This window comes from Molothrus ater, chromosome 5 (genome assembly GCF_012460135.2).
Source record: "Molothrus ater isolate BHLD 08-10-18 breed brown headed cowbird chromosome 5, BPBGC_Mater_1.1, whole genome shotgun sequence".
Lineage (NCBI taxonomy): Eukaryota > Metazoa > Chordata > Aves > Passeriformes > Icteridae > Molothrus > Molothrus ater.
This window is the reverse complement of record NC_050482.2, coordinates 14,850,232-14,864,164: the sequence shown is the minus strand read 5'-3', so window position 1 is coordinate 14,864,164 and position 13,933 is coordinate 14,850,232. Positions and strand designations below refer to the sequence as shown.

Sequence of the window (13,933 nt, the reverse complement as noted above, 5' to 3'; positions counted from 1 at the left end):
ATATCCTCAAGGTTTTCAGTTACAATTGATGTATTGTGTAGTTTAAGTTGAAATGTTAAGATGAGTACTTAGATCTAGCAAAAATAAAAAATAATTATTTTGCAAAGGAAAAGAATCCTCTCAGATCATTGTCAGAGGATGAGTTCTCAAACAGCGTTAGTAGATTGGATCATACAAAATCTCTAACATTAGTAAAGCAAAGCCATTCTCAGAGTGCATTTTGTTTCCAGGACCTTCAAAGACTGTGAGCAAGCAGTGTTGCTGCAGCTCTTGTACAGCTGAAATCATGTATATCCAGCCCTATGGCTCTGCTGGAAGTTATTCCACCCTATCTGTTTTTACAGCTTACAGGCCAGTGTCCATGTAAGCCAGGTTACAGTGGAAGATGCTGTAATGAATGTGAGGAAAACTACTTTGGCAATCCCCAGCTGCATTGCGTTTGTAAGTATTATTGCGTGACTATAACTGGATTCGGAACTGCCTCAACATAAATGCTTACCTTTTATATTCACAGGGGAAAGAGGGAACTCATGTAGAGAAACAGCCTTTCATATGTTTGTGTGTGTGAGATGGACAAGTGTTTATATTATTTATCTATATTTTTATTTAAATGGTTAAGATGGAAGTCAGAGATAAGAAGAGCCACTACTGTGCAGTCCACCTTGCTCTAACTCAAACACTGCTTTGCTTTTATTATCTTGAAAAGCACCTTTTTCATGCATTAATCCCACAGAACAGGGGCAACTGGATGTAACCTGCTGTTCCTTTCTTGCAGCATGTGAGTGTAACCTGGAGGGGACCCGCCAGCCCACGTGTGACAAAGCCACCGGCGCGTGTAACTGCCGGGCTGGCGTCACCGGCCGGCTCTGCGACCAGTGCGCCCGCGGCTTTGAGAAGGCCTTTCCCTCCTGCCCTCAGTGTCATCTTTGTTTTGATCAGTGGGATGCTGAAATTGCGGCTCTTGCTCAGACTGTGCAGGGGTTAATGAGGTTTGCAGCAAAGCTGGAAGATAAAGGAGGACGAATGCCCAGCTGTGACATGCGCTTCAAAGCCTTCGAAGATGCCATTTCTGAAATGGAACGCATTTTGAGACATCCTGTCCTTTCACTGCAGGCCCTTTCAGGCATCAGGGATTTTCAGGGCTTCCTTCAGTAAGGGCTAGGTTGCTCCTGGAAAAATCCTTTAGCTGAGAAACTGTCTTCCCCCAGACTCCACCAGCCATCCCTACATATCAAGTCCCACTTCTGATCAGCACACAGATGCTGGTCTACTAAGTGACTGTTTTCAGTAGATCTGTGAGCAAAATAATCCTTAATATATGCCTAACCCATAGAGACATATACTTAAATGACGGAAATTTCGAATTCATACTAAAGGTTTTCTAAATAAGCCATATAATTAAATGTTTTTGCTTATTTATACATGTATCTCTTGCCCTCTAAAATATTGTGTAACTCAGTTCTAGTTTAAGAACAATCTGGTCTGACTTCTGCATAACTGTCTTATCCCCTTCAGACAAAAAGTTGCACAGATGGATCCCCTTCACAGTTCACCCTTTGAGTTTCCTGACCTTAACAAGAGCATAGAAGATATAGTAGAAGAAGCCAACCTAGTGTTTGAACTTCTACAACAAAAAATACATCTGCATCAAAGTTTTCAGTACTTGAATTTCAAAGGTAAGTCAGCAATGAATTAAAATGGGTGGACATTTTCCCTAAAATTTTGGAATGCTTTCTCATCATTAAACCATACAACATCTTAAAGATCCCTTTGCCTCCTGTGGTAGCACAAAAATGTTGACACTGATAACATTTTATACTGACTTTCCAAATTCTCTTTTGTCTTAAAATGCTGTGATTTCTAGCATCCCAAATTTCAGATGCATGTGCCAGGGTCACATCAGTCAGGAGTCTCATAAATGCTTACATCAGGATATAAAAGAAACCCAGTTTCAGAGTACAGACTCATATGCAATGGAACAGCAAAGGATTCCCCCACCACATCTGACTCCTCTTGCTCATAGGAATACTTAAAGAATCTTGTACAGGAACAGTTTATTTAATTAAAGCATTGTGTCATAGTGCAGCTTCCTAGTGTTCTCATGGGAAAATACTTGACTTTATGTGGGACAGAAGTAGCTCTCCATCATCAAAAATGTGAAAGCAGAACTGAGGTCCTTGGCATTTTTGAAAGAATTAAATCCTCTGTGTTTGAGCTAAGTATAGTCTCCATCAGCTGCTAATAGCTGTAATGATGATGTCCCACACTGGTTTCTGGAGAAAAATGGGGCTGTATCAGGTAGGGATCTTGGACAGTGCTACACCACCCACAATGGCAGGAGATGGTCAGCAGAATCCTCTCCAAAGAGATGGCTGCCAAGATATGAACCCCCAGAAGACAGGGTGCTCACCACAGAAGACCCAAGCTACAAGCAATGCACTCCCACTTACAGTTCCTCTGTGTTTCATTCAGGCAAGAAAAACTTGGCCCGGGCAAATTGGGGTTTTGTTTTGTTTTGTTTTTATTTTTTGGGTTTTTTTTTGTTTTGTTTTTGTTTGTTTGTTTTAATAAAAACAAAGGAAAAAGAAAAAAGGAAAAAAGAAGGAAAAGTCAACAAAATGCATAGTGGAGGAAATGGGAGAGGGAGACAAGAGGGATTAACTAAGGTTTAGGGCTCCCGTGCCCTGTTGTACTTGGCAGCCCCCTGGGGCAGCTCCTCTGCAAGCAGCCAGCAGAGATCTCCCAGACTCCACTTCTCAATTCAACTGAGCCTTGCACAGACAGAAAGGCAGAAAGGCAAAGAAACAATAAATCCCAGGGAGGTCAGTGGACACAGAGCTGAAGCATCCATGGTGCTCTCTGGTCACATTCCAAACCCACTTAATCTTTTGGCCTCTGGAGATAGATAAACAGCCCTATAAAAAGCACATGGGAGTGTGGGGAGGGGAAGACCTTGAATTTAAGATGAATTTCCTATCAAGGCCACAAATATTCATTGGTTCTGCTACCAAGCATATAATAGCACAAAAATAACATTTCCCTCAAGATAAACAGCTTTTCTGATACCCAGGAGAGAGACTGGCTCCTCCTTCCTTTCAGACCAGCAGCATATCCTATCTGTGGCTCTGCGTTTTCCTCTCCTTTTTGCTGGGGCAGATACCCCATCTGGGGCACATCTGGCACTCGTGCCCTAGACACACACAGAGAATGAGCTCCTGCCTATGTCTCTGTGCAGAGGATCAGGAGTTGGAGTCCTCCTCACAGGCATACATTCAGCTAGATGACCTGGAAACATCAATATCTAATGATAAATTAAAACCACTGGAAAAACTAAGGTGGAAGTGCCCTTAAAAGAATGCTTGCAGTCTATGAGATCTCATTAAATTATGGCTTTCCAGCATCGGCCCCTGGCTTTGCAGCAGCTGAGGTGCAGTAACACAGTGAGGCTATAAATCAAGCCTATGCTAAGACACTGTGTTTAATGAAAAGGAACTTGGAATCTCTACAGCTCCATCAAAAACCAAATGTAGAAAATGCATTTAGGCCATTTAATGGAGAGCTGAACCACTGTGAAATATTCCTGCTGTGGAATTGTTGCACAGAAAAAATCTCTGGCTTAGATGAGGAGTTACAGCAGTCTCTTTCCAGGTATTTTGTATTAAGAGCTAGCTTTAAACTGTATCTTGTTTCCAAGAATTACAAGATAAATAAATAGCCCTGGTTCCACATGATAACTAAACATTGTTCAGCTTCAGTCAAAGCACAGCCAAGGGCTTTAGAGCCTGAATCAAAGCACACAGGACTTGAGTGTCTTGTCTTTGACTTCAACTCATAACTGAGTCAGTTACCAACACAAAGAGAGATGTTAATCAGAGACCTCTAATGCTTTTTCACTGCTGACACATCGATTCTGGCTCTGGACATATTTCTGCCTAGGAATGTGGGCAAATCTGGGCTCTCCAGAGATCTGGGAAAACTCAACAGCAGCAGTAACAGCTTTAAATTATGTGTGTTGCAAAGGGCCTCAATCCTTTTCTCAGGCTATTAATCTGCAAAAAATGTAATATTCTCCAGCCCTTTTGAGCCTACTTAAGGAAAAGCTTTCACTAACCAAACAAGACTGTTGCTGGAAAGCATTTTTAGCCTGGCCTATTAGCTTATCACAGAAGTGCCTTTTTTTTTAATTCATCAGTCCTGAAACTGGATTTTCCAGAGACAAAAAAGCCCTCATATATTCCCATTTGTAATATAAATTTTAGTCTCACTCTAGCAAACCACTTAACTCTTGGGTGCTATGCTGAGCAGAAAGGATGGTTATTTTCCTGACTCACAATCAGGCAGCTGATCATTTCATGACAACTGGCAGAAAGAGTTTTCCTGCCTAAAACATAATAAATGTCAGGAGCTTTTATCCAATCAACAATGGTAGCAGTGCATGAGCTACTGATGAATGCAGATCTGTAGCAGTTAGTGTCAATAATGGGATCTCCTTCATACTTCTAACTATTCTGTTGCCTTCTCAAACACCTTGGCATACTGTGGATGACATAGGATCCACCATTTATTCTTCTAGTTTAGCAGGTTTTATGAGCATTGATAACTATTTCTATTTAGCAACTGGATAAGTGAAGGATTGAAAGGCTTGGCTGAGGAAAAGATAGTTCCTGCCCTTCCCTGCTTCCCAAATTAAACACAGTGAATCAGCTGTCACTCAGCAATTGTCCAGAATTCAAGCAAATGCACAAACTGAATGCAATCAAATGCAGTTGGTACTAAACCCTATTTCTGTTGGTACAGAGGCCATCAGCAACATTAGGAAACACTCTGAAGTATCATTGCTGGCAGAACAGAGGACCAGGGGGACAAGCCCTGTGGTAAGACACTCAGAGTACACCAGGAACGACACCCTCGCAATGTTGGACCATCAGCTCTTTGACGCAAGCAGTGTGCTGCAACAGCTCAGAATGATCAAAAGCCCTGACATCCAAAACCTGAATGAAAAGGTAGGTGCTGTGGATTTTGAAAGAAAGCTAAAAACCCCCAAAAACCAAAAAAAACTCCTTTTTGATGTTGTAGTAGGTTTTATTTTAAAAGGATGCTTACATGCATTTTTAAGTCTGGAAAATTGCACTTCCTTGCCACAGCCAATCACATCAGAACAACTGCACTTCTCAGCTGTAGTTGTTTCCAGCCTTCTGGAAGCCATTGTTCCCAGCACAAGGAACTGTTTAGGAGCTCTCTAGTCTCAAGAGGTCATCAGAGTAATTTCAGAAAGGTTAAGGCAAACCTCCTCCATGAGTAAGTTAAACTAACCAGAGTGACTTTGTCCCGGAGTGGATGGGGAGTGCTCACATATCCTTTGTGTCACCTCTGGGAAAGAAGGGGATTTCTGTTCTTCTGCAGGGCAGCAGTAAATACCTGATAGTACCAATTCATGACAAATCTGGAAGACATCATCCACCTAAGCCTATAGGTTCCATATCTGTGTCAAAATACATGGAGGACTAGAATGGCACCTTGTTCTGTTAGAGGTTACCTGGATCCTTCAGAAGAGGCCATTGACCCATGGGCTGGGTATAGTTAGGGAATGGTTTCAGCCCTTTTGCTAAAGAAGAGTGAAGCAAAGGTCTCAGTGCAACACTTGGAGCCTAACAAATGGCTCCTGCAAGGATGCTCAGAGCCATGGAGCTGCCATAGCATCCTTCAAATCAGGGGAGAGGGACCTGTAACTGGCAGTGATACCCATCTTTATAAAGACCAGATGCTGTGTCTTGGGGAATATCCTATCCGATATTCAATGTTCATATGATGTCAAACATCTTCCTTCCCTCAGGAGTGTATCTCAGGCCCCCAGAGGAGTCCTGACATAAGTATGTTCCCTCTTGCAGATCTGTGGTGTTCCAGGAGACCAGCCATGTGCCACAGCAGCTTGTGGGGGAGCTTTGTGCCAGGACAGTCATGGACTAAGGAATTGTGGTGGCCCAGACTGCAGTGGAGCTCTTTCTCTCTCCTCTGAGGCCTTCAGGAAAGCTGAGGAGACTGCTGTGATGCTAAATAACTTGACTACTCAGCTACAGGAACCTGCGAATCAGGTGCTGTATATCAAACCTACATTTGTTCTGTGAAGTGGATGGAGGATGAGGTTTGGGAGGTCACAAATGCAGAAAAACTCACCTGCTCTTTGACACAGTGATGGACTCTGTCCCAGCATCATAGACCTATCATGATTCAGTACCAGGTGTCAGCCCCACCAAGAGATTGGCTTTATCTAGATCTTCTTCCTCACAGCTGCTGATTTCAAAAGTCATGGTGCCATGTTTCTATGGGAGTAGGTGGTTCAGGCTAGGATTGTCAAAATTTTTACTGGGAAAGATTCAAATGGCACCATTTGTCAGTAGCCTGACATGCTTATTGCAATTGGATTACTGCTGTGCATGGTGTTAAGCTCTATTTATACAACTTCATACTACTCTTCTGTTTGCCAATAAATTATTTTGAAAATAATTTCAAGATGAAGCTTTTCTGCCCCCAGTAATGTTTAGGAGGGCATCAATTAGTCGACTATACTGCACAGTAGCAGTGAAAAATAATTCAAGCAAAGTGTGGCCAATGCAACATATGCCAAGGAAACAAAACAGACAAATCCCAAAGCAGCAGTAAGGAATTTGTTCCTATTAACAGTCAGAGATGATGCCTGTTACAGTTACAGGCAAAGCTCACTTTCCAGCAGAAATTATATTCTGCTGTGGCTTTGTCCCGTCACTGCAGGATGCCTGGGCATCCATTTCCTCTTTTTGAAATGCCCTCGACTGCATCCCGGCCAGCCGGCCTGGAAAGGAGCAATTGGGGCAGCGCCCTGGGGCCCCGGCACCGGAGAGGCGGCAGCCAAAGGCACCGCCGGGCACTGCCGGGCTGCCGGGACATGGCCTGGGCTGCACAAGCCCCAGGCACCTCCGTGGAAATCTGAGTGAACTGTTCTGAGACATTTCAGAAATAAAAACATCAGCATTTTTCTCGTTGCATGGAGAAAGACCAAATCTCTTCCCTCTGCAGACCACAGATGTACCTGGGCCATTCTTGAAGGCAAAGCCCCTACCAAAGTAAAATACTGTTGGAATTTGATAATTAGTCGAAAGTTTTCATTTAAATTATCAAGAATACTAACTTAGTGGCGAAAGGTAACTTTTAAAGACAAGCCTTGAACTCTACCTTCCTTGTGTCCTCTTGTTAAAATTTATAGCAATTCAGAGGGTGGGGAAGGTTTACATTCTCCATTTCAGGGGAGGCTCCTGCCTTCCTTAGCAGACTCCTGTCTTTCCAAACTGAGACACCTCTTTAGCTGTTTTTTACAGCAAGTCCAATGTGAAATGACAAATGAAATCACATTTTCTATAATCAGATCTGAATCTGATCACTGACAAGCTACAGTACTGCAATAACTGTCAGTACTTTTTTTTAGAGACAGGAGGGGGCTGGGGTTTAGCAGTGGTTGCAGAGAGAAAAAAAATGCTTGATTTAGGCTTTTTCTGAGGCCAGATGAAGCCCAGGATGTAGCAGCTTCTGGAGTTTCCCAAAGGGGTCTCCTACTACTTTTCAAAACCTCATCAAATGATTCCAGCTGAGGCTTGGATCAAAATTACCTTTTTGTCAGAGCCCAACTTGCAAAGCAGTGGCAGATAACCTCCAGAAAATAGCACTGCTGTTTCTAATAATATTTCCAGGTTAAAAGCATTAGAAAGATGGCAGAAGACAGCAAACTGAAAGGCTCACGATTTAATGGGCAGCTGGAGACAGCTATCAATCAAATTGAAGTTGATGGAGAGATCACTAAGGAGTTCATCCAAAAAGTGAAAGTCTTCTTGTTAGGTAAATATGCAATGTTCTTTTTGACTCGTTTTTCATAAATATATTCCAATATCATACAGCATAATGGACAGCCAGAAGATGATCTAGCTGTGTAGGCATGAACTTTCTCATCTAGATCCTGAGCTGTGCAAACTATTTCAATCTCTCTTTTCTAGTGCTTCTTTCTCCCAGGTGACAGTACTTTGTATCAGTTTTACAATACATCTGTTACATTCTGATTATCATCTTCTATTACTGTGTTTAATTTGAAGTAACTCTCTCTGTTCCTAGTTTATCTGAGTAAAGGACTACTAAAATAATTTCATACAAAATATAATGGCCAGGCATGTCCAGTGCACCCTCAAATTGTTATTCCACCCCCTTCTTCCAGGTCCATAAATAGAGGCTCTTGGTAGGGAGCGTGGGAATGAGGACACATCCCACTCCATCCTCTCCATAAAGCTGTAACTTGAGGAATCAAAGGATTCTGGTAGAACTTCACAGCTCTCATAAAAAAAAAAAAAACAAAATGGCTGTATCTACCCTAAAAATTTTCCACTCTTAGGATTGCAGAAAAATGCTGTAGGAAACAGATCCTATTTTTTTTTCTCAGATGCACATCAAAGGGTTCAAATGTGGCAGGATTTTCTTTAATCTCTTCAATGAAGCTGATCTCATAAATTTCTATGGATTGCAGTCTTTTGGTATTCATACCTCTACATCCAGATGGGAGCAAGGGCAGAGGACAGAGGACTTCTTTTGTTCAGAAAAAAATTACATTATTTTATTGATTTAGAAGATTTAGGTCCATTTGATTGCTTAAGAGTCTCAGATTTTTATTGATAGCCACTGAAAATTCCATCTTTCACTCTTTTATGTTTCTTAGTAGATATACATCATTTATTAACAATTCTAAAAGAATTTTTTCAAAACTTTGTTTTGTTAATTTTAAGAACAGGAACAGCTGAGAAGCATACAGTTAAACATTAAAAATACATTAAATCTTCTGTACTTGACATTGATGTGAATGGTGATTCTGGATGAATATATTTCTACAGAAAATAACTCTCAGGAATGCACACTAAATGTTTTCTATTTAATTCTTGCTGACTTACTCTGTAGATTAACACATCCATTTAACATATCTCAACTGCTTTATCATACAAGGTCTTGTCTATAAATGGAAATGAGCAGAAGATAAAACTGATGATGTGGCTTCTCAAGACATTGACTACTCTGTGTGTGCCTCTGCCTCTCAGCAAAGATCTAGGACAAACTCATTTGTAATGGGAATTTTCAAAATATGGGGTTTTTTTCTATGGTAAATTCCCATCCTATGCAAGTCTGACCCAAGTTCCCTCTGCAGCTTAGCCTTTCTCATTAACCAGCAAAGGAACCACTTTCTCAGTATTGTGGCAACTCCAGGGAAGGGATTACACCCACTGGCCAGCTTGGAAATCTCCATTCACACCCCAGCCTCACCAGCATCTCTTTGATCTGTGGGCCAAGGGAGAAATGGGCTCTGACACATCTAGCTGTGCTGGGCACTGATTTAAAGCCCTCCATGGGCTCTGTCCTACATCAGAATTTTAATAACTCAGTTCAAAGTGGGTTCAAATCCTCATTTCAGCCAGTTCTGACAACACTAACAGCAGTATCTGGAAGCATAATATTAAATTACAAAATGTTGGAGATAATTCTCTTACCCCCTTGCTGTGCCTGTCAGCTTTATTTTCCCCCATAACTCAAAGGGTAGGCAGCCATAAAGAGCATTTACTGGGTGGAAGGAGCTGCTTCAGGATACTCTCAGCTCCATTTCTGTTGCAGATGAGAGTGCACCTCCAGAAGACATTGAGAAAGTGGCAAATTATGTTCTGCAAATAAACCTTCCCTTGACTCCACAAGAGCTCGCAGGCATGCTTGGCAAACTCCAGAGCTTTATGAACCACTGTGAGAAGTACAAACTGAATAACAAGAGAAACATAAAAGGGGAGGATGCTCAGACACTGCTGGTGGAGGCACAAGAAGCTGAGTAAGTAGAGTATTCTCATGCTGGTGTGCCAGCTCCAGCTGGGGTGGCACTGTGCACAGCAGGACTGCTCCATACCCCTGGCAGTATCCCAGTAACACTGGAAGGAGAATTCAGATGGAGACTTCACCTTGCCTTTTCCACAGGGCCTCTGCCACTGCCACCTGGGCTGCAGGAGCCACCATGCTGAAAGGAGCCAGCTCCTGACAGCTCTTGGCTCCTCTGCCTGCTGAGCCAGAGAGGCCAAAGCAGCTTCTTAACTCCACCTGGGACCTGGTGGAGCATTACATCTGGCTCACTGGGTGGTTTGAATAAGGGTGAGAAAGACCCAACGAGAGAAAAAACATGTTCACCCATGGGTGCTCCCTCCTAGCTGTGCACCACCAGGCAGCCAGCAGCATCCAACCTCACCCTGCGTACAGCAACTCAGGTGCTCCCTCACAAAGTCCTTCTCTGAGGTTTTGCTTTACCAATTTACCACAATTTTAGTGCTTGTTGTTGGACTTGAGGAAACACTCCTGTACGTCAGCATGGGTGCATTTGAAACATGTTCTTGCTTTGCTCACCACACCACGATACTACATGTACTTCCTTTTTTCCATTTCAGCAAAGCAGCTAAAGCTCTTCTGCCAGTGGATGAAATTAATAATAAACTAAAAAATGTTGTGAAGTCCCAAGGACACTCCAAAAGCATCATCATAAAGTCAAATGAAGAGATACAAAGCATCAGAACACAAATCTCTCAGGTATCTTGCTGCAAATATTTTAATTTAATTGCTAGATTTATTAGAAAGAGATACTTCATTCTGAATATAACATAAACATACTTCATTCCTTAACATAAACTTAAATAAACAAAACCAGAATGTGGCACAGATATGACACCAATTCCATACTGCTTAAGTGTCTCTTAATCCACTGACAGTCCCTCATTACCACACTCCACAAGCTGGATGGATGTTGCATAAGAAATCACAGCCTTCAATTGCTCTGTTTTAGGCTCAGAACCAAGTGAACAAGACAAACAATGAACTAAATGACTTGTCAGCCAAACAGACTGAGATGGAAGATGAAAGTGCCACATGGCAGGCAAAAATGCTGATGAACAAGAATCAAGCTACAAAGGCAAGAGCAGAGGCAGAAGCAGCCCACAAGCAAGCCAAGAAAATGGAAAATGTAAGCTCTTCTGTCACATGTTAAGGGGAAAAAAACCCCTCCTCCATGTTTAATAGTATTTTTGATTCAGAAGCATTGCCATGCTGTCATAAAAACTTAACATTTTCCTTATGCCATGCAGTGTAAAATGCCATGGTTAAGAAGAATTTGTGTTTTATTTTAAGGTTTCTGGCATACACTTCTGTTTGCTTGAATGACAGAAAACATACACATTTCTCTGGCTACTTCATTACATTTTTTCTTGCACTGTGTATAAGACTTGTAGTCACCATGGGCACCAATAAACACAACAGAACAAATCACAAAACCAGATATTAAAATACATGAGTGATGGAAGCACCCTGACAATTCATCCTGTGCCATTCTCCTTCAGAGAAAATTGCTGTGGGAGTAACTTGGAGTTTTTGATTGGCTTGATGCTTTCCAGTAGTTCAGTTTTTTGAAAATGAAGCTAAAAATTTGCTAAAATGGCAAGAACCAAGTACCCACACCACAAGCTTGGAACATGGCCATACTTCCAAGTTACAAGAACTGTAGGCAAAATCTCAACTGCAGCCTCAACAGCAACCTAGATCAGCAGGGAACAGATTAGCCAGTAAATATTACTGCAATTGAAAATGTAAAAAACCCCAATGCTACTACAGATAATTCATTAAATTTGAATTAAGCCTTATGGTAGAATGAAATTTACAGAAAAGCCCAATCAACAGAAGCAAAACCAGCATAAACTTAAATATCTTAAATAATATTTTCTTTATATCCTTGCCCCTCCCTCTCCTTTAGATTACTCCACAGGCAGTTTGTTTTAATTGATTTCTATCACATTTTGCAAAGCATTTTTCAATGTCTACAAATTAAGGATCTGTTTTTTAATATTTAAGAGAAAGGGGAATCTAAACTTTGGTTCAAAGAGGGCGTTAAAAAAGTATTAAAACTTCCTTCTGTACACCAGATTAATTATGAGATGCTCTTAAACTAAGTAATGGCATTTTGTTACAGGAATTTACTGATGTTAAAAGAAAGTACACCATTCTTCAAGAAAAGCTAAAAATGCGAGGACCTCCAAAAGTGACACTAGAAAAAGTGAAGCAGTTGAAAGAAGAAGCAGAAAAACTGGCTGAAGAGACTGAAAAGAAGATAAAAAGAATAACAGGTGATGTTCTCACTTCCACAGTAAGTGGTAAACACTGTATAGTCTTGAATCCAAGGCTAAAGTCCTTGCCCACAGACACTAACACACTAAGTTCACCCAAAATTAAGTTTAAAATATTTTACCTGGTGAAAATCCCTGCCTGAAGCTACTAATTTTAAAAGTAGTTGAATTGATTTGGCTTATGTACTTTTTCTGACTTAAATATATTGCTATAAGCAAAGGTTAAGAACTGTCCACACAGGGACTTGCAGAGATTTTCTTCAGTTTAAAAACAGGGCTAGAGCAAAACCTGCATAAAACCTGGCTGCAGATTCAGCTGGAGGCCCTGATTTATGTCTTTGCTTTGGGCACTTGGACCTTCTCTCCTTCCTCTACGCTCTGTCTTTCCTACATCACCCAGGCAAGGGCTGGTGTGACAGAGCTGCAGGGCAGCTGTTTTCCATCAGCCCATACTTGCTCCCCTTCAGACCTTATCTCTGAGCAATGGCAGAGCAAACCAGCTACAATTACCAGCTTGTGGAGACTGAAGCTGAGGTGCCCTGAATCTGGAGGGCCATGACAGCCAGGCAGAGGGGCCATGGGCACTGCAGACAGAGCTGCTGTGGCTGTCCTGCAACACGCTGCTGCTCACACAGGCTCAGGGGGTCACCAAAAAGGAGGAGCACATCTCATGTCCCTGCACACAGGGAACCTAATTCTCCTTGTAGTGGAGATCTGGGCATTCCCACTGGGAACCCTTAGGACTAGGATCCTGCCAGGCTCAAATAAGAAAATACCATATAACATCAGCAAAACTGAAGCAGAAACTCTATCCCGGGAGAAAACTCTTCAGGACAGGATCCAAATAAATATTTTGAGCAAATACCTTGAGGAAAAGCATTAAGATCATTCAAGTCACTCCAAATGCCTGAACAATAAGGACATTAGAAACAGGCAGTGAATCCTGTGAGTTTAACTCATTACCAATATATTTACATTGGTGTAGCTTCACAGGAACCAGCAGAAAACAGTTACACAAGTGAGGGAGACCTAACCCCATCACACCCCAATTGTCTAGGCTTTACATGCATCAGTGGACACACTGCTCCTCTGAGTGCTTCCATTTAAACCAAGTCCTTTAAGAGCTCCATGTCCTGTCCCATCCTAGCTGATGGACAAAAGCACATGCTGAGAAATTAATTTCTTCAAGGCTATCATGCTTTCCTTGCTATCCAGAAGCCAGACTTTTCCTTCCAGTTGCACTTATAACATTCCCCATTCAAAATGGGCTTATTGTCTCTAAAACTTATGGGAAAAGAAATGCTGCTAATCACTGGATTTTACTTACACAACAAATGTGAGCATCACTGGTCACATCATTGCATGTCTCTGCTTTTCCAGATTTGGAGAAGAAGCTTCAGGAACTGAATCAAACTAAGCAAGATAAAGCAGAGCAACTGAGACAACTAGAGGAACAAGTGTTAGCCATTAAAAATGAAATAATGGAGCAGGAAAGCAAGTATGCAACATGCAAGAGTTAGGGTCTGAACAGACCATCAGGTAAAATGAAGCTGAAATCACCACAATTACCATGTCCTGAGCATCCTGGCACAGGCCACTATCCTCTGGAAATATATCTGAAGTGGCCTAGTGAATAATGTAATTTTACCTTTTTTTCTTTTTCTTCTTTTGTCCAGTTGAGTTTATATGGAAATAGGAAATACCTTGTAATAAACCATCTGATTTAGTAA

The 13,933-nt window shown here is 41.7% G+C and overlaps 1 protein-coding gene across 1 annotated transcript in view; it reads left to right on the top strand.

Annotated features, from left to right (window-relative positions):
• The window catches only part of LAMB4 (laminin subunit beta 4), a 42,828-nt gene extending 28,895 nt beyond the window's left edge, over positions 1-13,933 (top strand). The window contains 11 exon segments of the mRNA XM_036400936.1: positions 345-441; positions 776-1,151; positions 1,516-1,676; positions 4,798-5,003; positions 5,889-6,092; positions 7,722-7,866; positions 9,673-9,877; positions 10,482-10,620; positions 10,874-11,050; positions 12,050-12,203; positions 13,584-13,933. Coding sequence (XP_036256829.1) covers positions 345-441; positions 776-1,151; positions 1,516-1,676; positions 4,798-5,003; positions 5,889-6,092; positions 7,722-7,866; positions 9,673-9,877; positions 10,482-10,620; positions 10,874-11,050; positions 12,050-12,203; positions 13,584-13,723 — 2,004 coding nt within the window. The 3' untranslated portion in view covers positions 13,724-13,933.